At 45.5% G+C, this 23,779-nt stretch overlaps 1 protein-coding gene across 1 annotated transcript in view; it reads left to right on the top strand.

The window, feature by feature from the left end:
* EFCAB6 (EF-hand calcium binding domain 6) overlaps nt 1-13,442 on the top strand; it is an 879,195-nt gene extending 865,753 nt beyond the window's left edge. Inside the window, exon 30 of the mRNA XM_085652469.1 lies at nt 10,846-13,442. Coding sequence (XP_085508595.1) covers nt 10,846-10,968 — 123 coding nt within the window. The 3' untranslated portion in view covers nt 10,969-13,442. The remainder of the gene's footprint in view (nt 1-10,845) is intronic.
* The last annotated feature ends 10,337 nt before the right edge of the window (nt 13,443-23,779 follow it).

Here is a 23,779-nt window from a genome sequence, read left to right on the forward strand (position 1 = left end):
GCTCATAATATGGCTGGCCTCTTTTATGCCGCAAGTCCTCTTTCTCCAAGAAACCCATCTTACAACAAATTCACCTAAGCTCTTTCTCTCCAGAGTTTTTTCAAATTTTTTTTTTGCATCAGCTGGGCATAGAGGAGTAGCTATTTAATTCTGTAGAAGCGTGGCATGGAAGTTTGTTCAAGTCCAGAGAGATCCTCACGGAAGATGGTTATGGGGTATGGTTAAATTAAATGGGACTATATTACATTTTGTGAATTATTATGGCCCAATCATGGACGATCCCTCAGCTTTAATGAAGGTTAACAAGCTGCTTAGGTAGGCTCCTGGACAGATCATTGTAGGAGGGGATTTTAACTTTATCCAAGACCTAACAAAAGATATTTCCAACAAAAACAAGAAGCAATTGAAGCCAAAGACTAAAGTCCTAGATGCCACAATTCAGGATTATCAGCTGATAGATCCATGGCATAAAGCCAATCTGACAGCATGTGAATACACATGCTACTCCCGTCAACTTAAAACAGCTTCTCGTATTGATTTTTTTCTAACATCTCGGTCTCTGAATTACGTAGATGCAGAAATTGGGGCTAATTCATTTTCAGACCACTCCTATAAACTAGATCTGGAAATTGAAGAGGGTAAGAGGATGAGATCCACGTGGCAGATGGATCCTCTCCTCCTCCTTGATCTTCAATGGATAGCAGATTTAAGAGAGTGGATACTTGACTATTTTAGGATTAATGAGGGGACGGCAGAACTATTCTCAGTTTGGGCGGGGGTGTAAGGCGGCTGTATGTGGGCAAATGATCACCTTTTCGGCTGCTCAGTCCAAAACACAATGTACTAAAATAGCTGAACTCCAGCAGGCAGTCGACAGTACCTTGAATCAGAGAAATGCCCCTTTACTGGGAGACGGGGCAGCACTGAATCAGCTTGAAAAAAGTAAAAAGGTGCTTATGGAATTTTTTTGAATAGAAGAGATAAATAGCTCCCGCACTTTTCAACAACGTGTATATGAAGAAAGCCAAATGGTTGGTAAACTGTTAGCCGGGTCAACTAAGACTAGACAGGAAGTTGCCTTTATTACAGAGGTAATAGATCCCAAGACCAGAGTCGCGGTGACGGACAAGGATAGAATCGCCCAACAGCTCTTTTTTTTTAAATCTATTTATTAATTCATTTTTGGTAGGGTAGACAATGCAGTACAACAAGAATAAGTGCACAACTGAAACACAGCAGGATTACATATAGCCCACATCATGGCTCAAAGCCTAGAGGCCTACAAACAAAACCCAATGACACGTACATGAACATGTCCACATTTGCGGAAAGTCATTTGGGGGACAATGTAAATCAGGGCCGTAAGTGTAGCAGCACCTTCACAGTGTGTATCCACATAATGCTACAATTTTTTGTGGATGTCAAAAGGGTCCCGCCCCCCACAAGACTATTTATTGCAGAAGGTAGCCCCGTAACACAGTATGCTCACCCTGCGTTAAAGATATAGCATGCACTGGAACATATCGAAGATAGGAAACCTAATGGACAATAACACATGAGAATTACCCCACCCCACACCCCACACATTGCCGCGAGGCCTTCAAGCCGGAATCCAGCACAGTTTCATTTTCGAGTAACCAATTAGGGGGGAGCAACCATAAGCTCTTGTAAAGCAAGAAGAGGTGGTCCATCATCATACACCCAGTACATGTGCGCAGCGTACAGCAGTGTTCCCCGATTGGGGGAGAGATGGGAGGGGGGGGACTGACAAATGCTGGACACAGAAGCACCAGAGGCAGCTGTAGCACGGTGCCAGAATGTCCAGCGAGGTACCATAAACTGGGAAGCCAGCAGATGCCTACATTGTGGGAGTGTCACTAATGGGGTGTTGTAGTAAGTATGCCTGCACCGAGCCCCAGATGTCACGAGGGCGGGAAGAGTGTGGAAGTAGTTCAGCATAAGTGTGAAGTTGATCCTGCCAAAATTTCATATAAGACAGCCAGTCCTTAAACTTGGGCGCTCTGCCCCACCTGCAGGCTATTCTCCACTTGGCAATAGCTAGGCTATGCAGGAACCTATAATGTATCAGTTGAAGCCTGCAGTTAGAGGAGATATGCTCTGTCTGTTTGCAACAAAACAGCCATTGATCGTCAGTAATATCTTGTTCCAGTTCCTGCACCCACTTAGCTCGCGCTGCACTCGGAGGGTACTCAACATCACTATATAGCGCATGGTAAAGAGTGGACACAAGGTGTGACACAGAGGGTGCCCTTAGAACATGGTGTAGACAAACATACAAAAATGTTTCCATGACGGACGGCGGTGGATCAGAGCACAGTTGTGGGAGTGTGTGGAATTTTACCGTTAGTATACAGGTCTCCCCAGCAATGGAGCTTCCTTGTGCGTGCTACCTTCCGAAAGATACCCTCCTGTAGCAGGGATATAACAGGATGATACGTTAGCGGAAGTAGGAGGGGAGTATAAGCAAGGAGCATGCATATGGTCCCGGATACGGGACCAGGCCATAATCGTGCAGTCCACTGAGGAGGGACTGCACGTCCGAGGGGAGACATCGGCCAGTAGAACACCATTCAGCGGGGTGGGATCAGCCAACCAATGTTCTGTGGCGACATGGGGGTATATCGAGGCAGATGGAACCAATAATGAGCGTAATGGGCCTGAGCACTGATATAATACAGTTCGAAGTTGGGTATGTCAAAACCTCCTTGGGAATAGGGCCTCATAAGGGTATCCCATTGTATGCGTGGCTGCTTGCCACCCCAGACCAGGCGTATCAGTTCCGACCGCAGGGAGGCAAAAAAATGACGACCAGGATCATATGGAATATTGATGAAAAGGTATAAAAATTTAGGAAGGATCACCATTTTTATAAGGGACACCCGTCCGGCCATGGATAGTGGAAGGGCGATCCACCGAGTGATGCAGTTCGTGATGTGTTCCATTGCACATCCATAGTTTACTCTCATTAACTCATCCCGATCCGCCAGTACCCGGATACCCAAATATTTAACCTCCGTATCACACCATTTAATCGGATAATCCATATCAAAGGGAGAAACAGCACTAGTCAAGGGGAATAACATTGACTTGGTCCAATTGATATGAATACCAGAGTAACCGCCAAATTTGATAAATTCCCGCAGTAGGGAGTTAAGATTATGTTGCGGGTCTTTAACATATAACGTGACATCATCCGCATACAGTGAAATGAGGACAAGCACCGGAGGCCCATATGATTGTAGTGCTGTCGAACTTTCGCTGCTAGGGGTTCCATGATCAAGGCGAACAGGAGGGGAGACCGCGGACACCCCTGTCGCGTACCACGGGAAAACGAAAAGGAGGAGGAGGTATGGCCATTAACTAAGACCCTAGCAGTGGGAGCGGTGTATAATAAACGAATCCATGAAACAAAACCTACTGGTAAGCCCATATTCTGCAAGATGGTGAAGAGGTAGTCCCATTCCACATAATCAAAGGCCCCGAAAGCGTCTAAAAACACCGCCGCCAGATGCAGTCTGGGGTCAACAGCCTGTAAAATGGAGAACAGCGTTCTGAGATTGTGGGACGTGGCTCTTCCGGGGATGAAACCAGAGTGGTCCGGCAGCACCAGTTTATCCATAAGAAGACGGAGACGGTTAGCCAGCAGTTTAGCCAAGATTTTGGTGTCCGCGTTGTTAAGAGATAGCGGCCAATACGACTCGCATTTATCTGCCGGCTTGCCAGGCTTCAGCAATGACGTGATCAACGCTTCTCTCATCGTTGCGGGGAGGGTCTGAGCCTTCTGGGCCTCGAGAAAAATCTCCTTCAGTATGGGAAGTAATTGATCTATATATGCTTTATAAAAATCGATGGGGAGGCCGTCTGATCCTGGAGCCTTCCCCGACGCTGTCTGCATTATGGCCTCATGTATTTCATCATCCTCAAAGGGTGCCGCTAGGAATTCACGCTGAGAATCGCCCAGCCAACCAAGAGCTATATCCTGCAAGTAGGGAGTAAAATCTGGAGGTGAAGAGCGTTGCGAGCTGTACAAGTCTTTATAATATTTAACAAAGACATTAAGTATGCTGAGACTGTCCCTGTGTCTATTTCCATCGCCGTCCACCACATCCAGCACATAATTAGAGAACCTAGGCTGTCTGATGGTACTCGCCAAAGCCCGCCCAGGTCTCTCCCCCCTCCCCGTACCTACAGGCAGTAAATTATTTGCCTCGAAACTTCACCTCCCGAGACGCAGTATCAATGTAATCCATGAGTTTTTCGTGAAGGGTAGCCCGTTGAGTGTTAGAGTTAGCTTCCCACATATTAAGCTCCAACTGCCTGATCTCCAGTTCCAGACCACGCAGTCTGATACTAATTTTGCGGAGCACTCCAAAACATTTGGATATACAAACGCCCCTGACCGTGACCTTGAAGGCCTCCCAAAATATACCCATATCGTCGACAGTACCCTTATTTCTATCCAGGAAAGCAGCGATCTCCTCCCCCAGCTCCGCATGAAACACCGCATCGCGAAGTGCTTCGGGAATGAGCCTCCAGCAGCGGGGAGTGGCAATAGAGTTAGGGCGTAACAGTTCGAGGTGCATGATCAGTGTGTGTGCGGGCCAAGTGAGCGACAGTGCGAATCCAGGGCGGAACCCCGCGGGAGCAGACCCAGTAGTCCAGTCGGGACCATGTGGACTGACCCGCCGTATAGAAGGTGCCCTCCTTAGTAGCGGGATGTACATATCGCCACGCGTCAACGAGCCCATGGTCATTGAATAATCCTGAGAGAGTCTCTCGAGTATTAGTATAGTGATGGGGAAGAGGATTAGAGCGATCCATGGAGGGGCACAGAGTAGTGTTGAAATCCCCTCCCCATATGACATGCGTGGAGCCTATTTTTAGTATTTGACCCCAGAGGGCAGTGAAGTAGCCTGGATCATCCGTGTTAGGACCATAACTGCAAACAAGTGTGACAGACTGCGTCGCCAGCGTGCCTCAGAGTAAACAACTTCGGCCGGCGGAGCCACTATATGTTCCCCCCACAATAAATGGTGTGTTTTTTTTCATGAGAATTAACGTGCCACGGGAGTATGTGGAGTAGGACGAATAAACACATGTAGAGGCCCATTTAGTACCAAAAAAGGGAGGATGTCGAGGGTCCATGTGCGTTTCCTGGAGCAGGGCTATGTGAATGTGATGCCTAGCTAGATACGCTAATATCTGTCGGCGCTTTCGAGGGTCGCGGAGTCCCCTGACGTTCCACGTAAGCAGTTTGAGGCATGGAGAGTCATGGTGTGTCATCTATGCGGGCGTGATAATGAAGAACGATAAAGCTGTAAGTTTCGCAGGAACACATGGCCAATTATGCATACCAGACCCTGCGCATCCGTATGTGTCCCCCAAACGTGAAAACAAATAAAACAAGCTCCTACCCATACCTTCCTGCCTACAACTGAGCATTGAAGTAAACCGTCACTACAGGGAAACAATACCACCCAACCCACCCCCACCCACAACGGCACCCCAAACGTGCCGGCATTGCATAGCCCGCCCAAAAAAATAAGCAATGGCCAACAGTCTTTTGCAACCAACTGCGGCCAGCATGGAGATGACTTCATGTGACAAGAACAACACAACAAAATAGCCAACAACATAGGGGAATTCCCATAGGAGGGCGCTAGGGGACAGCACTCCCTACTCTAGCTACATCACAGCCCCTGGGTGTCACCATACAGTGAACACTAATTTTAGAACACTGAGCAGTACAAGTGAGGGGGCAGCCCAGCCCAAGGTTAACCAATCAGAGGAGAAGAAGATCTTGAGGAACTGCCTTGCCGGGGAGAGCGTCTCGAAATAGTCTTCAGGAAGTCCTCGGCCTGCTGAGGGTTGGTGCAGAAGACCTGTTTCCCCTTATATGTAATCCGAAGCCATGCAGGGTATAAGAGAGTATATTCAATCTGAGCGTTCCGAAGTTTTTGCTTGATGGTGAGGAACTATCGGCGCGCCTCCTGCACCGTCAAGGTGAAGTCTGGATAGATCGTGAAAGCATTACCTTCAAACTGCAACGGTTTCAGTTCACGTGCCTTCTATAATGCCACATCACGATCTCGGTAGTTAAGGAGGCGTGCGATGATGGGGCGAGGAGCATCCCCAGGAGGGGGACATGGGCCCAGGGAGCGATACGCACGTTCAACCACCAAGTGTTTCGAAAAGGAGTCCTCGCCAAATGAGCTCTTCAGAAGACGTTCGATGTATACCTCTATGCGCCCAGTATTGGTGCTCTCGGGAATGCCTAGAATGCGGACATTGTTACGGCGGCTCCTAGCTTCGATGTCCTCATTCTTAGCCGCAATAACTTTGAGGAGTTTATCCATCTGAGCGACCTGAGATTGCATCCGGGTGGTGACATCTTCGTTCTCCGATATGCGTCTTTCCGCCTCTTTTAACTGCCCATCATGTTTGTCGACCTTGTGCACCAAGAAGTCAAGCCTAGTGTTCATGGTATCCATTTTTCCTGATAAATCCGACAAGCTATGTTGGACTGCCAAGAGCAGTGTTTTGACATCATCCTCCGAGGATGGCAGAGCGGGCTGCGTGCGATCCACAGTGTCAGATTCTGCCCCAGCGGAAGTGGACCTCGTCGCCGCTTTTTTTGCCTCAAAGTTCAAGCGCGGCTGGCATCCATCGGGCTTCCCCATCCCAGCCGGCAGTCACGCCCGCAACCCCACAGCGCGCGTGGAGCCACCAGGATGCGCAGAGTGGTAAGGTGACCAAGCTGTACAGTGGGCCAGCCGCTGTGTTTGGAGCGGGTCCAAAACCGGCAGGGCAGTAATGAGGTGTCCGTAAGCACCACAGCACACAGTCTTGCGTCAATACAGGACACTAGCAGGACCTGCCAGGGATCATCAGGGACAATCAGATAGGCCCTGGGTACTGCTGTTGAGGAGTACTGTAGGAGAGGAGGCCCAGGCGGGACTTAGGAAGGCGCCAGCAGCGTGGCCTGCAGGTCCAGCCGTAGCACCGTGGCAGAGGACCACAGAGACCCCAGCGCAATGTGCAGCGACCATCGTAGAGGACCACGGAGGGGGGGTGGCCACAGGATCCACTCCAGCAAAATCTCAGGGACCCGGCTCAGTGCGGGGGAACCCTGTCAACACAAGTCGGCCGCAGGAGACCCCATATGGGTACTGTAGACGGTGTTAGAGGCCCACAGTCTTAGCACCGACAGGCAAGGTCACGGCGCGCCTAGCAGCCAGCAACCCGAGGCCCATTCGGCCCAGCCGATGTAGCCGGGGGCCAGCAGAGGCGAAGTGGCAGAGTTGTAGCACAGCAGGGGAGCGGGGCGCGCCGCAGCTTACCGCTCCTCCAGACGCTCCAATACATGAAACGGCCACAGGCCGCCGCAGGCAAGCGGCAAAGTGCCAGTCCCAGACTCAGCAATGAGCAGTGGAGGTCCGAAACAGGGCCACCGGGGCACAGCACAAGTCCACCAACCCGAAGGAGACCCCCCCTCGGTCCAGGTCCGCGGGCAGAGGACGGCGGGAAAAGAGACGCACCTCAGGTCTCTGGCGCTCCCGTGCCCGGGACAGCGGCAGGTCCCCACAGCAGAGGCCCGAGGCAGGGCCGCGAGGTCACACCTCGAGTCCGCCAGCAAGGAAGAAGCGCCCCTCGGCGCAGGTCCGCTGGCAGATATGGCGGGAAGCAGGTACGGAGGAGTCTCGCCTCGGGTCACCAGCGTCCCGGCATCCGGGACCACGGCAGGTTTTCGTAGGCGGGGGCGAGCAGCGGCGGCATTAAAGGCAGGGATCCACAGGGCCGCAACGCGGGCCCGCCGATGTTGATGAGGCCCACCGCCTCGTGGTAAGCCGCGGCCTCTGCATCAGGGTCTGCCGCTCTAATCATTGAGCCACACTTCTCCACCTGATATACTGGGCATGGAAATTTTGGCAGCCCTAAATTCTATTGCGCAAACGAAAGCCAGTGGAAACGATGGGCTGTCTATAGAATTTTATAAGGCATTCGCTAAGGAATTGATCCCCTTTCTGACAAAGCTTTTTAATTATATAAAGACTGGTGGTGTGGTCCCCTCAGTCTTTAAAGAAGCTATCATCGTTAGCTTTGTGAAAAAGGGTAAGAATTCCATGGACGTCAACTCCTACAGACCAATTAGCCTTCTTAATGACGACTACAAAATTCTAATGAAAATTTGGGCTCCTCGTTTCACTCCCCTAGCACAGGAAGTGAGTCACAGAGACCAGTCTGGGTTTGTCGCCGGAAGGTTGATGTTTTCTAATACTGGGTTTTTAATTCAGGCTCTTGACTTTTTTAATAACAACTGCACTCCAGCGCTCGTTATGATGGTGGACGCCGAAAAGGCGTTTGACCTGGTTAATTGGGATGCCCTTTTTTATGGTCTGGGCAGGTTCGGTGTCCCCTTCCAGGTCATAAAAATGCTTAGGAATATCTACCAGGGGGCCCAGGCTCAGGTAGTGATAAATGCAAACCGAGCGGGGATAGTAAATATCAATCATGGGACCAGACAAGGGTGTCCACTGCCCCCCCTAATTGTTTACCTTCTTTCTTGAACCCCTGGACACAAAAATCCACGACAAAGAGGTAATCAGAGCGCCGATTCCGAGAATGGCAAAATTGAAGTTGTTCGCGGATGCTATTATTTTATATCTTAGTCCTGAGAGCCAGAATATATATCGGGTATTAACAGAATTTAGTCAATTTGAATTGATAGGGGGCTATAAAATAAATCAAAACAAAACAGAGATTTTAACCTTGAATACTGACTGCGATTTTCTTCCCGCAAATCTTAAATGTCAAGCCCTGAAGTTGGAACCAATACGTTATTTGGGGATATATTTTTCTAACTAATATGGGCAGCTATTTAAATTGAATTCTGAAGTCATGAGGGGTAAAATAAAAGAAATGCTCAATAATTGGTCACTTTTACCTCAAACATTGATGGGCCGTGTAGCCCTCATCAAAATGTCCATACTTCCTCTTTTCGTTTTTCTTTTTACAAATGTTCCCTTAAAAATCAAAACTAGTTATTTCAAAGAGCTAGAATGTATGTTTAGAGAGTTTGTCTGGAGTAAGAAGACATCAAGGGTTAAGCTCCCCGCGCTACAACTAGATAATAACCAGGGTGGGTTAGCATTACCGAAAATCCATACATATGATGAAGCGGCTATCTTGGATTTAACAGCTCGTTTGCTGGAATCCAATGGTTTATTGGATAACTTTTTCTTGGACAAAATAATACAGGAATCTGGTTCGCAGATCCCAATATTTCTAAAAACATCTAAACTCCCCAAGAGGACTAGATATAAGACTCTGCAGGAATATTCCTTCAGATTACAGTCTTTTTTTAAGCAAGCTGGTTCTTCTGGATTCCACTATCTAAAATTAGACAAAGGTTTGGGTCTTCAAATCCAATCTAGCCACCTTGGAAATTGGAAGGAATGTGGTTTAGAAGAGCTGGGGCACTTTTTAATGAAGAATAGAGTAATTACCTGGCAAGAGGTTCAGAATAGATGCGGGGAATGGAATAAGCCTGGCTTTTTAAAAAATATTTACAGATCATATATTTTTAAACAGACACAATCTTTTGTCTAGTGGCGCCCCGACTAAGCTGGTGACCACTCTATTTGGAGCCAAACTAAGAGGGGTGGGTAATTGGTACTCTCAGTTATGTAACCAAAGTGAATCTCCACTGGTTGAGAAATTCCTAAAAGAGTAACCCGAGAAACTCAATGTACCTTGTCAAGTCAGGAGTGGCAGATCATATTCCAGCTAGGGAGCAAGGCGTTAAGAGCTGCCAATTTTAAAAGAATGTCCTTTTTGTCTCAGTGGATGGCATACTATACACCTAAAATACTTAACAAAAAATATCCTGAAGTAGAGAATGGATGCTTCTGCTGCCAGGCAGAACAGGAAGGGGCTTGGTTACATATATTCTTCACGTGTCCAGGGCTAGGCCCATTGTGGGTCAAGATTTTTTCATCCATAAGCCGGGCGATCTAGAAGAGGTTAGATCTTGAGGTTGAGGTAGCCCTTTTCGGCATTACTAGAGCTAGGGTAAACTTAACAAAAGCGGAGGAGACTTATTTAGCGATTTCCTCCCTCGTTGCTCGCTCCCTAATTCTCCAGAATTGGAGGTCGGCGGAAGCACCTTCATATTCAAGGTGGTAAATTAAAAAATTAAATGAACCATGGTGTTTGAAGAAGCATATGCTAGGGGGGTGGGCGCTGCAAGAAAGTTCACTGCGGTCTGGAAATATTTAGTGAATCTTGAAACTACGGCGGGAATAGAAGCCCTATAGATATTTTAAGTAGGATTAACTAATTTGAAGGTTGGGGTTAGTATCTCAACAACAAAAAAGCACACATACTCGAATTTTGGCTTATCCTGTGAAGCTATCTTGTTTCGTAAAGGATATCCTGTTCTGGGTTTCCTGGCATACTTTAGCACTTTAGCACACCAGCACTTTAGTATGTTAGAATTGCACATCCATAAAAAGTCGGGATATTGACTAAAGCACTTTTGAAAATCAGGGATGCAGATAGATTATTGTTGCAATATGTTTCTCTGTACCTATTCTATGTTGGTTTTATACATGATTTGTATGTTTTGATCAAATGATGATTTTAAACTCCCTGTCATTGATTATTATTCTCATGCCCCACATCCTCTGCTCAATAAAAAATCTTGAAAAAAAACTATTCATGTGTGAAAAGCATGTGCACAAGAGATCTTTTATTAGGGATTTCCTTTTTTATATGCAACTTCTATTTTGTGTTGAGTAATAATGTTGTTTTTTTCATTTGCAGGTTCTGCGACAGTACAGCATTAATTTGTCGGAGGACGAGTTCTTTCACATTTTAGGATACTATGACAAAGACCTAACTTTGAAAATACCTTATAATGACTTCCTGCGATCATTCATAAGATAGTAGCTGTAACGTTGTTGCAGCAAGCAGGAAATTTAGCACCCTTCAAACAACAACAGATTTTCATGTATGAAAAATTGAGGGCAATTGTGTTTGTTTATGCTAAATCCCATGAACTTCTACAGTTGATTTAAATCCGAATATTATTGCGTTACTTTGATTCAATAACGGTCTGTATCGGTCACAAATGGTGCACATTAGTAAGATTTTCTTCGCTTTATTCCAATCGAAGTACACAATGCAAATATTGTATTTGACATTTTGCTGCTGACTCCTAATACAAAACATAATAGGATAATTTAAAAAACGAATATTTAAGAAGAATAATGTGTACAATTAATGTATATGTGCAGCATTTATTTTTGTCTGAATAACTCTTGAACCACATTTTCCATCATTTGTAAAACCCCAGTTGTCGACTTCTATAAAATTAATATTCCCTGTGAGATATCATACTTTTGTATACTAAAATGATAGATTAGCTTTTATTCTTTAAGATATCCTGCATTTGTTACAATACATAAGCCGTTATATATTTGTTAACTCCATTTGTACTCTTTTATTTTTAATTCAAAGTTGACTGTCTAACCAGTATAAAGACACACAGAGATCTCATACTTCTAGCCAGACTTATTAAAACCCAGTTTTCCCATTGCGAGAGATTAATTGTTATGGAGCAGCAGTGGAAAACACGAATATGTGAATTCCTGCAAAGTATGTTCACCTATTTTCCATGGTATGGGAATTTAATAAAACATTCTCCAGATTTCTAGGAAACAGCCATTGAAGTCCTGCTTTCATACATCCAGTACAATTGTCGTAATGTACAAATATAAAAGTAATTCACACAATTGCAGCTATAAAGGCGTGTTCACGTACCTAGCTCTTACTACAATAAAAAATTATCCTGATGGGCCCTACGCCAATGATGCCTTAATGCTTTATAATGTGTTGCAGATGTGCATTTATAAGCATTAGTTCTTAACAAATATCAAAGAAACTCTACTCAGAAGCAGTATTGTAGTGGACCTTCTTCGATGTTTTCTTCCCAGCTCCAAACACCAAATGGTAAGGGAGCTTTGGTGGAGGCAATCAATGAGCTCGGGGAAACCTAACATAAAAGGGCGTCATCACGTTGGTTTAGCTTAAGATGTACAACAGTGCCTCTAATTTACATAAGCTTTGCTGTTGTTGGCCTTGTAGTCTTCAGTACTGCCCTTCAGTATACCTATCTATTCTCTCATTACATTTTTATGAACTATTTATTGCTTTTTACACAATTTGTTCTTTTAGAATCATGCTAGCTTGTGACACTGCTCAAGAATCACCCGTCTACCCAAAATTGCTGTTTCATAGGAAGTCTTTTAGAGAAATATTTTTTTAAATAAATCTAAAAAGCAGAACTATTCCTTTTTTATTATATAGCTTACGGTTTAACTATAGGGGTGAACTTTGTGTTCTCTCAAGGTCACCACAAAATATACCAGCCAACACCTACCTCAATCTCAATTCCTTTGAGAGCTGTGTCAGAGAGGAGTTCGGTGGCAGGGCAGTCATTCTCCAGATCTTCTGATTCATTCCATCAACTGAGGCCATAAATTAAAGTTTGATTCAAACCCTGACACTAATTCGAAGAGAATGGGTCTTGATTTAATTTTATGGGAAATTAACAATCTGCCAGTTCAGTGATGCTTGTCTTGGAATATTTTCTTATGTGGATGAAAGGTTTTTCCAGTCTAAACTGAAAAAATATGTTCCATATGCTTTATGACATTTTGTTCATGCTCTGGGAATTTCCAAATAAGGAAAGTAAATGTTTATTTGAGCATTTCTTGATGCACATTGTGACAAAAACAGAAAATATTGCCTGGGTCAATCCGATCACATCCAGTTTATGTCCAACACATCCGGAATAAAGTCAGCATATTCCCATCATGCTATGGAATGTGATGAGGAGGAGCAGAATGAACCGCGTATCATCCATGATTAATATTTCAGTTAACTGTGAGTTTTGATGGTTGATTTTGCATCAATTCTCACATCTTTTCACTGCACTGATATTACATCTTTACATCTTTAACACTGATTTGTACTCTGACTATTTAAAAGTACATCTTGCTGATAACTAATGCCAGTGCATCATGCTTTTGGTGCATTTACATTAGTGATAGATGCATCCTAAAACTTAACAAGCGTTGCAGGAATTGGGAGGCAATATTTGCCTAAAAAAGTAATAAGTTAAAAACAAGAGTGAGCAGTAAAATGTCAAATGTTCACGTGGATGCAATTAAATTAAAAAAAATCGTTTCAAACAACCACTATAGTACATGTTTTAATTGGGTAAAGCTGCAAAAACTGTTCCATATTTTTGTTAGCTCTTAAGAAAATTGTGCTATCTTTAATGAGTACGAGCAGTCCCACATTTTTTTAAGGGTCAGATATATTTTTGATTAATTATATTTGCACCGTACATTTAAATAAAAATATCTGGAAAGTGTTCATCTCCTTTCACTTTTTTATGTTGATATTTTGTGGTAGCATGTATAGAAAAATGTATAGCCTTATTTAAAGTTAGGGTGGTAGAATACTAGTCTACAATGTATTTGGACTTTCCTCCTATGTCACACTGACAGAGGGAAAAGTTGCACATTACTTAAATGCTGTAAATGTACTATCTGCATGTACTTAATCACCAGCAAAATGTGCCCACAATGGACAGGTCCACCAGGGAACGCTTCTATTGCAGCACCGATTAAATGCATGCCACCACTGCACTGGTGGATAATAATCTACAATATCATGGATTCTCACACTGGCATGAGGAAAATCTATCGTCTAAGAGTCCACTAGTGATAAAATCCCACGCTTGTGGGGGATAGGGGGAGGGAGTGTGGACGGAGCTTGCCTGACTCCAAGATGGCAGCTAGTGAGAGGAGCTCCTACAGCCGTCGCTGCTATCCAGCAAAATCCTGGCAACGTCGAGGGAGTGGCAGGCAGTGACAGAGAAGCCGGTGCGCCTGAAAAATCATGCGTACACAGTGATTGAATGCTGCTGAGCGCACCGGGGGCCTATCATCAGCAATGTGTGTGCGGCCTCGACATTGCGCACGGAGGCGGTCCCAAGGTGCGGAGAGAAATAGCAGCAAGGAGTCCCCAGGGCCCGGCCAGCGCCTGAGCCACACAGTGGAGATAACTCCAAACAACGCAAAGGGAGACCCGGGAACGCGCTGATATTTAATCAGCCTCAAGATCGACATCCCCCAGGGATCCGGAAGCCAATGAGAGACGCAAGGCCAATGCTGAGATGTGCGGGGTCTGTGAGGAGCAGAGAAATGGGGCGGGACCCGGCACCAGCCTGTCATAACTGTATGGCGACATGGAGCAGAGGCATGGCCTGTAGAGAAATTCTGGTGGCTCCTGGGTATGCATTGACACCAAGGTGAAAACGAGAGACTGCATAGCAACATACCAGTCCTGGAACCCAGGCGTGGCGTTGGGAGGCCCATGAGTATTTGCTCCACCATCTGGCTGGATGTTCACTATGCTAGAGACAGTCTAGACTCCGACCAACAAGTGGGAGAGGCACACTGCGGCAGAGCACTAAGAGAAGCTAGTGGACTGGGCGCAGAAGAAAGCATTCGCAGAGTGCAGCCTAAGATAAATTAAATATATCAGGACTACGTCCAGCACAGAGAAGCAGATTTGAAAGGTGCGGCCATACTAAGGAACTTGGAAACACGCAGCCCTGAAGGGTATCAGAGGGCATAGATAGACTGTTGGAAAGACGTAGAGCCCACACGAGAACATTGGGGAACGAGTTAAGACAGGCCAACGGTAACCACAAAATCAAGGGGTGGATGAGGGGTGCCCCTATAGGTTTGCTAGATCGGCAAGCCAGACAAGCTACAATCAAAGCTGCAGTTTTAATTACGCAAGACCCCCAGGTCCCACGATGCGGGCACCTGGGAGCCAGAAGTGCCATCTGATGATGCAGAGCCATTAGCTGAGACAGACCTAAAACAGATATTGCGTACAATGCAGCAAAGCTTATCGAAAATTGATAGTAAAATAGATTCCTTCACTTTTAAACTGGACAGAATGTCAGAACGGTTAGACAAACATAATGAAAGACTAGACACAGTTGAACAGAGGGTCTCCAATGCAGAAGACGCACTGCAAACCGAAACTACGGTGCATAAAACAATGGACAAGCTTCTAAAGTCTAAAGCCGAGGACTAAGAAGCTAGATCACAAAGAAATTACATCAGAATTCTTGGCATAGCAGAATCGGCCAACATTAACAATATGGAGCATTATCGGAGCGAGCGCTGACAGAATTATTAGGCAGAGACACTTTCTTTTAAGTTCAAAAGATTTTTATTGGATAAGTAAAGGTGTCAATACATGAGAAAAAATACAAACATGTCTTCAAATGGAGAAGAAAGGTAATACACGGTAGTGAAAATATACAATTAATCAGAGGATAACAAGGGTTTGAGGCTAAATATCAAAAAACAGCACTGGTAATAAAGAAAATTAAAGTAGCTTATATAAAAAGAATAATACAAATGAAAAACAATGTCACTCAGGGAGGCTTAGAGACCTCTTGCTGAATAGGTGATACATGGGAAGAGCGTTTAGCACAGATATCTAGATACAAGGTTACAGGAAGCCATAAATCATGTCGTTTAGCAGCTAAACTAAGGGGGTGCACAAAGACAGTGTCTAACCTGTGATTATAGCACACATTGTACCACCATGCTTTAAAAGAGATATTCGTAAAGTTTTTCCAGTTGACGGTGATTTGCTGGAACGCAACAGCTAACAACAAATCAACAATTTGCGTATTAAGATGAATGTCATCCCAGCAGGGAGAAAGGCTTCCTAAAAAAATATTGACAAAAGAGAAGGGGAATGTAGTGTGGAATATGGCATTGATTTGGGCCCAAACTAGTGTCCAGAAATTTTTCGTGAAAGTGCAAGAAAAAAGCATGTGAAAAAGAGTGGCGTTAGGAGCAGAACAGGACCAACAGAGATCAGGTGTGGAAGAAAATCTTTTATTCAACATCTGGGGAGAGAAGAGGAGTCTGTTGTAAATGAAGAAAAGAGTTTGTGTGAGGGAGGCAGCCCTAGATGTCTTGCGAAGTTTGGTCCATAGTTTATCCCACAGGGAGGTGGGCCAAGAGATGGCAAAATCAGATTCCCACTGTTCCTCAACTTTGGATTTTGGTCTGGGTGTGAGAATCGTATGGAATGAGTGGTATAATGAGGAGGCTGTAGGGTGGGTGCGCAGGAAGGAATGAAGCTGTAAGGCAGGGTTGGGAGGGCGAGGATGCATGGGGTGGTTAGAGAGAAGAGCATAAGTGGACATGATTGCACTTTTAAGCGCAAGATACTTGCAGGCAGAAGAACGGGGGAGATGGAAGTGTTGACTGAGAACGGAGAAGGGTAAGAAATCAGAATTAGAGAAGAGTTGAGATACCCAGATTAAACCCCTCTGTCTCCAGGTTTTCCAATAAAAGGGTTTGCGATTGATGGTTATACTGTTGTTGTGCCAGATGGTGGAATTGAGAAACTCTGCTACAGAGGAAGGGGGGCTTGGGGAGGTGGAGAGAAGCAGCTTGGCTGTGAACTTGTGGATAGGAATGGAGGAGAAGTGAGGCTTGCGGGAGAATGAGAGGTATTCAGCAAAAGTGAAAGGGGATAAGGAAAGTCGCTCAATGACAACCCATAAGGGGGACGGCTCAGCAGGGTCTTGCAGCCATTGGGAAGCTTGCCGCAAGAGGAATGCCTTGTGGTAAGCGGGAAAATTTGGAAAGTTAACTCCACCTTCAGACTTGGGGAGTTGCAATCTGGACAGGGACATACGTGCTTTTTTGCCGGACCAAAGAAAGGAAGAGAGAGTAGTGTTGATTTTCTTAAAGAACTTAGCAGGGATAGGAATTGGGATGTTAGAAATGGTATAAAGGACTAACGGGGAGAGCATCATTTTAATCGTATCAAGACGGCCCCACCAGGAGAGGTATAATGGGTGCCATCTAGAGGTGAGATCGGACAATTTTTGGATGCATTTATTGAGACATAATGAAACAGTGTCAGGGAGGGAGGAAGTAATGTGTAAACCTAGATATTTGATGTGTGAGGAGCTCCAGGTAAAATTGGACGCCATAAAGTCCGGTTTAAAGGTGGACTTGGTAAGGGGTAGAATCTCACACTTGTCATTGTTTAGCTTATAACCTGAAATCTGAGAGTAGTCATGGACTTCAGCTAGGAATGCGGGAATGGAAGATGTGGGGTTAGACATGAATAGTAGAATATCGTCTGCGTAGGCAGCAAGTTTAATATTAGTTTGGGAAATTTGGAAACCATGTAAGTTGGGGTTTTGACGAAGCTTTGAAAGAAAAGGTTCCAGGGCCAAATTAAAAAGAAAAGGGGAAAGAGGGCAACCCTGACGAACACCCCTACCCAGATTAAAAAAAGAGGAGACTAGACCGTTGGCGCAAACCGCCGCTCTAGGGCTGGAATACAGAAAGGAGATAAAGGAGATGAAGTGTGGGCCAAATCCAAACCATTTGAGGGCGGAGAAAAGGAAAGTCCACTCCACCCTATCGAACGCTTTTTCTGCATCTAGGGCAATGGCTGCAAGTGAGTCTTGGAACTGTGGAGATTTGGAAAGGACATTAAACAAAAGTCTGGTGTTATCAGTGATGAAGCGGCCCTTAACGAAGCCAGATTGTTCAGGGCCTAGCAATTCGGGAAGGTAAGGGTCTAATCTAATGGCGAGAGATTTGGCATACAGTTTATAATCAATGTTAACCAAAGAAATTGGTCTGTAATTCTTACAATGTTGGGTATCTTTGCCTTCTTTGGGTATGACACAGATGTGGGCATCAGAAAATGTACCTGAGGAAGAGCCATTCAATATGAAGGAATCAATAAGGGAATGTAGTCTGGGCAACAACAGTTTGGAAAAATGCAAATAAAACTCAACTGTGAATCCGTCTGGGCCGGGGGCCTTATCTTTGTTGAGTGATTGAAGTGCTGAAAGTAATTCATCACTAGAGATTGGTGATTCAAGGGCGGATAGATCAACAGGGAAATTGGAGGGTGGTTGGATGGTGGCGAAGAAAGTAGCAAGAGAATGAGGAGTGGGGTGAGTCTCAGAAGAGTAGAGTTTGGAATAAAACTGGGAGAATTGCTCTAAAATATCAACATCCGTATGCTTTAAAACAGAATTAACATCGTAGATAGATTCAATATTCAGTTTGTTTTGCTTGACTTTTAAATAATTGGCTAAGACCTTCCCCGCCTTGTTTTTACCCCCATAGAATTTTGAACTGGATTTTAACAAATACAATGAAGCATCCTCAGTGGATTGTTTGTTAAATTGCATCTTAGCAGCAATGAGAGCAGTCAAACTTTCTTGCGAATGGGATGTATAGAAGGAATGTTCTAATTTTTTAATCGTACAAAGGAGGTCACTGGTACGTTTACGAGCGTTCTTGCGTTTAGTAGCCACAAAGCTGATAATAAAACCTCTGGCTGCTGTTTATAGGCATCCCAGACAACGTGGTTAGGCATAGTGGGAGTGTCGTTAATGTTGAAAAATTCTGTGGTAAAGTCTGCAAAGTAGGCGGAGAATTTGGGGTCAAGGAGTAAAGTGTTGTTAAAGCGCCATCTCTTTGGTCCAGTGGACTTGGGTAAAATGTCAATGTTTATCAAAACAGGGGCGTGGTCAGAAAATAAGATGGGGCCTATGTCAGCATGGGTGAGGGATTGGGACATATGATGGGAGAGGAAAATATAGTCAATACGGGACTGGGAATGATGAGTCGGGGAGTAGAAGGTGAATTCTTTAGAGGTGGGGTTGCAGAGACGCCAGGAATCAATAAGTTTATGCTGGGATATCGCTTGAGTAAAAAGCTTGTGGGACTTGTTGGGGATAAAAGGTGCCTTGGAGTTCCTGTCTAAAAAAGGATCCAAGGGTAGGTTACAATCACCTGCTAAAATAAAATTATCATCAATATATTCAGTGATGCGGGAGGCCAATGCGCGCCAGAAGACCTGATCACCTCCAGTAGGAGCATAAATGTTAAGGAGGGAGAGAGGGACGCCTTTTGAGGAGAGTTTGACATACAACCATCTACCATCAGGATCTGATTCAGAAGCCAAGAGCAAATGGGTAAGAGACTTGCGGACTAGTACAACCACACCGTTTCTCTTACCATCACCCGGAGATGAAAATACAGCCCCCACCCAACCTCTCTTAAGTTTAGCAGCTTCGGCATCAGATAGATGGGTTTCTTGTAAAAAGGCAATGTCTGCATTTAATTTGGCTAAATGAGAGAGGATTTTTTGTCTCTTGATAGGAGAATGCAGACCTCTAACATTCCAGGAAACAATTCGAACTGACATTAAAGACTAATCAAAAAATGGACCAATTGGAGAGTAGGACAGCAAGGAAATGCCTCACAGCGGACAAGAGCATAAGAGGAAAAGAGAGTGAGATGAGAACTGACGCGAAAAGACAAGGGTAGAAGAAAAAGTGAGAAAGGAACCAGTGAAGCCATAAAGATAGGAGAGAGGCAAGAAAGCATAAAGAAAATGAAGAAGATACAACAATACTCAAAGATAATGGTAGGTAAGGGCCAAGGGGAAATAGAATAGGTAAAGGGAGATGAATACAAGCAAGAGAGCCAATGCACAATGGGGAGAAGAAAAAATGAAGAAAGAAAGATAAGGGAGAAGCATGAAAAATGCAATGACACCAGTAAATCTGAAAACAACGAGGGAAAAGGTTCAATAAGAAAATATAGAACAAAGAAAAACATGATAAACGAGGAATGAAGAGTACTTACGAGGGGTAGCACGGGAAAAATACAAACAGGAACTGGGAATAAGCGGAAACACACATGGAGATGAGGGGAGGGAGGTAGGGCCAACTGGGAGAGGCAGGGCATTCGGGGTGAGAGAGACGTCCAACCAGGGATATCAGAACGGAACGCAAAACAGTGATCTGTGAAGGGAGAAAGAGAACATAGTTAGAAACTCGAATACACGTTAATAGAGAACAAACATATGACCAACTGAAGAGCCCGATTAACACTATCAGACGATAAAATGAAAGGCATAATCTTGACGAAAGGTCATACAGTCTGAAGAACCTGCGAAAGAAAATGAAAGCATTAAAGCAGGACAAATTAGAGAATCAAGCTGCAACTGCAAGAATAAGTCATGGTGGGTGGGAAGAGGGACCGGCTATCTCCATGTCGGGTTGACCACAGGAGTTCAGGAAGCTTCGAAGACGAGCAGGATCCTCATATGTCGTAGTCTTGTTATTATAAGTGACCTTAAAGAGGCAAGGATGAAAAAGCCCATATCTGGCACCAATGGAGCGTAGGTCAGGTCTCATGTCCAGGAAGGCCTTGCGGCGGTTTGCAGTGGTCCTGGCATAATCTTGTGCAAAGAACAAGGTGGAGCCTGACCAAGTGAGGCGAGGAGAGGCTTTGGCGGCTAAGAGGACTTTCAACAAGTCTGTGTACTCTAGAAAGTACATTATTACACCTCTGGGCTTCGTTGATGCGGAAGGAGAGGAGGAAGCTCGACCAAGTCTGTGGGCACGCTGGATATTCAGTGAGGTGTCATCAGGTAGGTGGAGAAGCTTCGGGAGAAAGGATTTGAAAAAGCTGATGGGATCATTCCCCTCACAGCCCTCCACCAGGCCGTAAAGGCGAAGATTGTTGCGCCTGTTACGGTTTTCGAGGTCCTCCACCTGCTTCTGAAGAAGTGAAATCTGCGTGTGCATGTGGGAAACCTTGGACGCGGATTCCTGAAGAGAGGAGACGTCACGCTCCACCAGCGATACTCTTTCGTCCATCGAGGCCCAGTTATCAGTGAGAATCTGCAGCTTAGCATTCGTCTCCTCCATGAAAGGGCGCAAGGCCCGTATCTCTTCGAGGATTAGCTCCATTGAGATGGGCGAGGAGGACTTAGGAGGCGAAGGCGGGTCTTTCTTTAACCTCTTAGAGTTCACTTTTGCCGAAGGCTGTGAGGTGATGTCCGCAGTCGATGTCATTTCAGTTGAAGGTAGAGACTGAGAGGCTTCCAAGTGGGCCAGTGCCGTGAATAATTTGGAGTTCTTAATGTAACTACGCTTTTGAGTCTGACTAGAGCAATGCGCCATCAGCGCGCCAATGGAGCGCGCAGTCAAAAAAGAAGAAAAAATATCTTATTGCCCAACTGAAAAGGAGCAAGGAGCAAATTAATAAGGGAAGGAAAATGCCAGGCCACAAAGTTGGAGTCAAAGGTGTTGGAGACTGGAAGCATAAGATGGCCGCCGTATATGAGGAAAGTTGAAAATTCCAGTCAGCAGAAGAAGGCAGCGGAAATAATCATGTTGAGGAGAGAAAAGAAAGTCACCTTAGAGTGGAGAATGTCCACAACTGTGCTTCAGGAGGTGCTAGGGTCAGTAGTTAAGCATGAGGCATCCAGGGGATCCATGCGCGGCAAAGCGCACTGCTGAGGCAATCACGGGCGAAAATAAACAAGATGGCGGCCGCTGACGAGCCGCGACCGAAGATAAAATGGGTTGTAAAACCCAAAATAACTGTGCCTCAGCGCCAGAAAAGGATTAAAAATGATCTTGGCATGTTCCGACAGGAAAGGCTGCCCTTCGTTGGTGGAAACTGAGGCGCGAACCGCCAGTAAACCCTGGTGTGAACGGAGCTCCTAGCCGAACGCCGCCATCTCCTTCGGGCGCCAAGCCACGCCCCCCCACAGCAGAGACACTTTCTAAGATATATTTGTTGTGGAGCGCGCCCATCGCTCGCTGGTGCCCTGTCCAGTTCCGGGGGCAGCCCCGAGACCAATCATTGCAAGATTGTTGAATTACAGAGACCGAGATGCGGCTCTACGCAAATCTTGAGAATTGGGGACACTACGCCTAGAAGGCTCTGAGATATCCCTGTTCCCAGATTTTATGCAACAAGTACAAGAGGTGCCAGCTACAAAAAGGCTACGTGAACTCAACATGGATTACAGCATGCAATACCCAGCTAAATTGAGAATAAAGTTTGAGGGCAGGGTCTATTATTTCACGGACCCTATGGCGGCAATGCAGTTCATTAAATAGAGGGAGAGGGCTTGCAGACGTCAAGGCTCCCTCGGGGAGTCCCTGAGCAACGGAGGTGAAACGCAGGAACCCGAGGAACAGTAACGCAAGCAAGCGGGACTGTAAGGAGAGCACCGGATGTGAGAGTATAACCGAGACGCTACTTGGGACAAGCAGAGATCCGGGACTACATGACTAAAGTGTCGACGTAAACAGTCTTCCCTCTAGAGCTCTAACACGGACACCACAGAAGTGCTGCTCTGGATGAGGTGCCATGGGCTGAATATTGGTAAGACTTTTCTGATAATTTCTTATATATGAAATGTGCCCATATAGCAATAGTACTATTTGACTTGGTGCATATGACTGGACACGCAATGCCTGGAACGGCCCATTAAGTACTACCTGCAATTCGAGGGCAGAATAACGGACCCTCTGCAGTAGAGTTCTCTAGGGATGGGCTGAGGCACCGAGAAGGATATACATGATGAAATGGGTGGTGGGGAGGGTCGGGGAGCAGGAGGGACGGTAACATCTGTCCCCAAGTGTGCTCCACCAACAGTGATGTTTTCTATGGTGTTTTCGTTTTTCAGTATGTAAAGGGAGGGTCACATGGAAGCTATGGAAGTTGGGGACACACATAGCGTGGAAGGGATCACTAGGGTGGGGTTCGAAGCTATGTTTCATTCAGTGTACAATATGTCCGGATTTGAGACCAGATGCTACATTAGTACAGTATCATACTTGGAACAATTGCAGACGTAGTCCCAGGGGCGAATGATGCACAGCAAGGGCAGAAGTTGAGGCCACTTACCTGGAATGTCAGGGGCCTCAATGACAACCGAAAGGTCAGAAAAGTATTAGCATATCTTAAGAGACCTAAAATAGACATCACAATCCTGCAGGAGACGCATCTTAAACCAGATAATAAAGAGCTAACACAAAGCAGGATGCAGGGACAATGTTACGCCGCTAGCTACACATCATACGCCACAGGGGTCCTAATTTGGGTGGGGCGACACTCCGTGGTAAAGTTAACAGGGCTTTACAAAGATACTTAATAGCTAAAGGCCACATGGTACTCTGGCCTTCTAACTGGTCAGAGTGTACGGACCAAACTATGATAATCCCCAATTCTATCACTCAGTTAGGGCAAAGTTGCTTCAGTGGGAGGGTCTATCACAGGTCTGGAGAGATTTTAATTGTATCGTAAATCCTGATATTGAGCACTCCAAAGGCCCGAGCAGGTGCCCCTCAGCTGCGGCATGTGCTATTCTTGACATGACACAACGGGAGAGACTTATAGATATATGGAGACACACATCCCCCGACGCAGCAGGCTATACACATTACTCCTCATATATTACACACACACTCACGTAGATTACTGGCTGATTTCCAATGGGTTAAAAGCACAGGTTGCATATTGCGCCCACCTACACAGAACGTATTCTGACCATTCCCCAGTGTAGGTTAGATTAAAGTTTCAAGCACGCAGAATCCCAGCTTTCACTTGACGATTCACACCATATACCCTGCTATAGACTCTGTCTTCAAGGAGGAACTGATGCAAGCCAAAGAAGCATATTTTTAGTGCAATACGGGCTTGGTTATCACATTCGCAATGGTATGAAAGGACTTCGAGGCCTATGTGCGGGGGACCACGATCTCCCAACATGCCTGAGTTCTTCGCACCATAAGGGC

This window comes from Triturus cristatus, chromosome 4_1 (genome assembly GCF_964204655.1).
Source record: "Triturus cristatus chromosome 4_1, aTriCri1.1, whole genome shotgun sequence".
In the NCBI taxonomy this organism is placed as follows: Eukaryota; Metazoa; Chordata; class Amphibia; order Caudata; family Salamandridae; genus Triturus; species Triturus cristatus.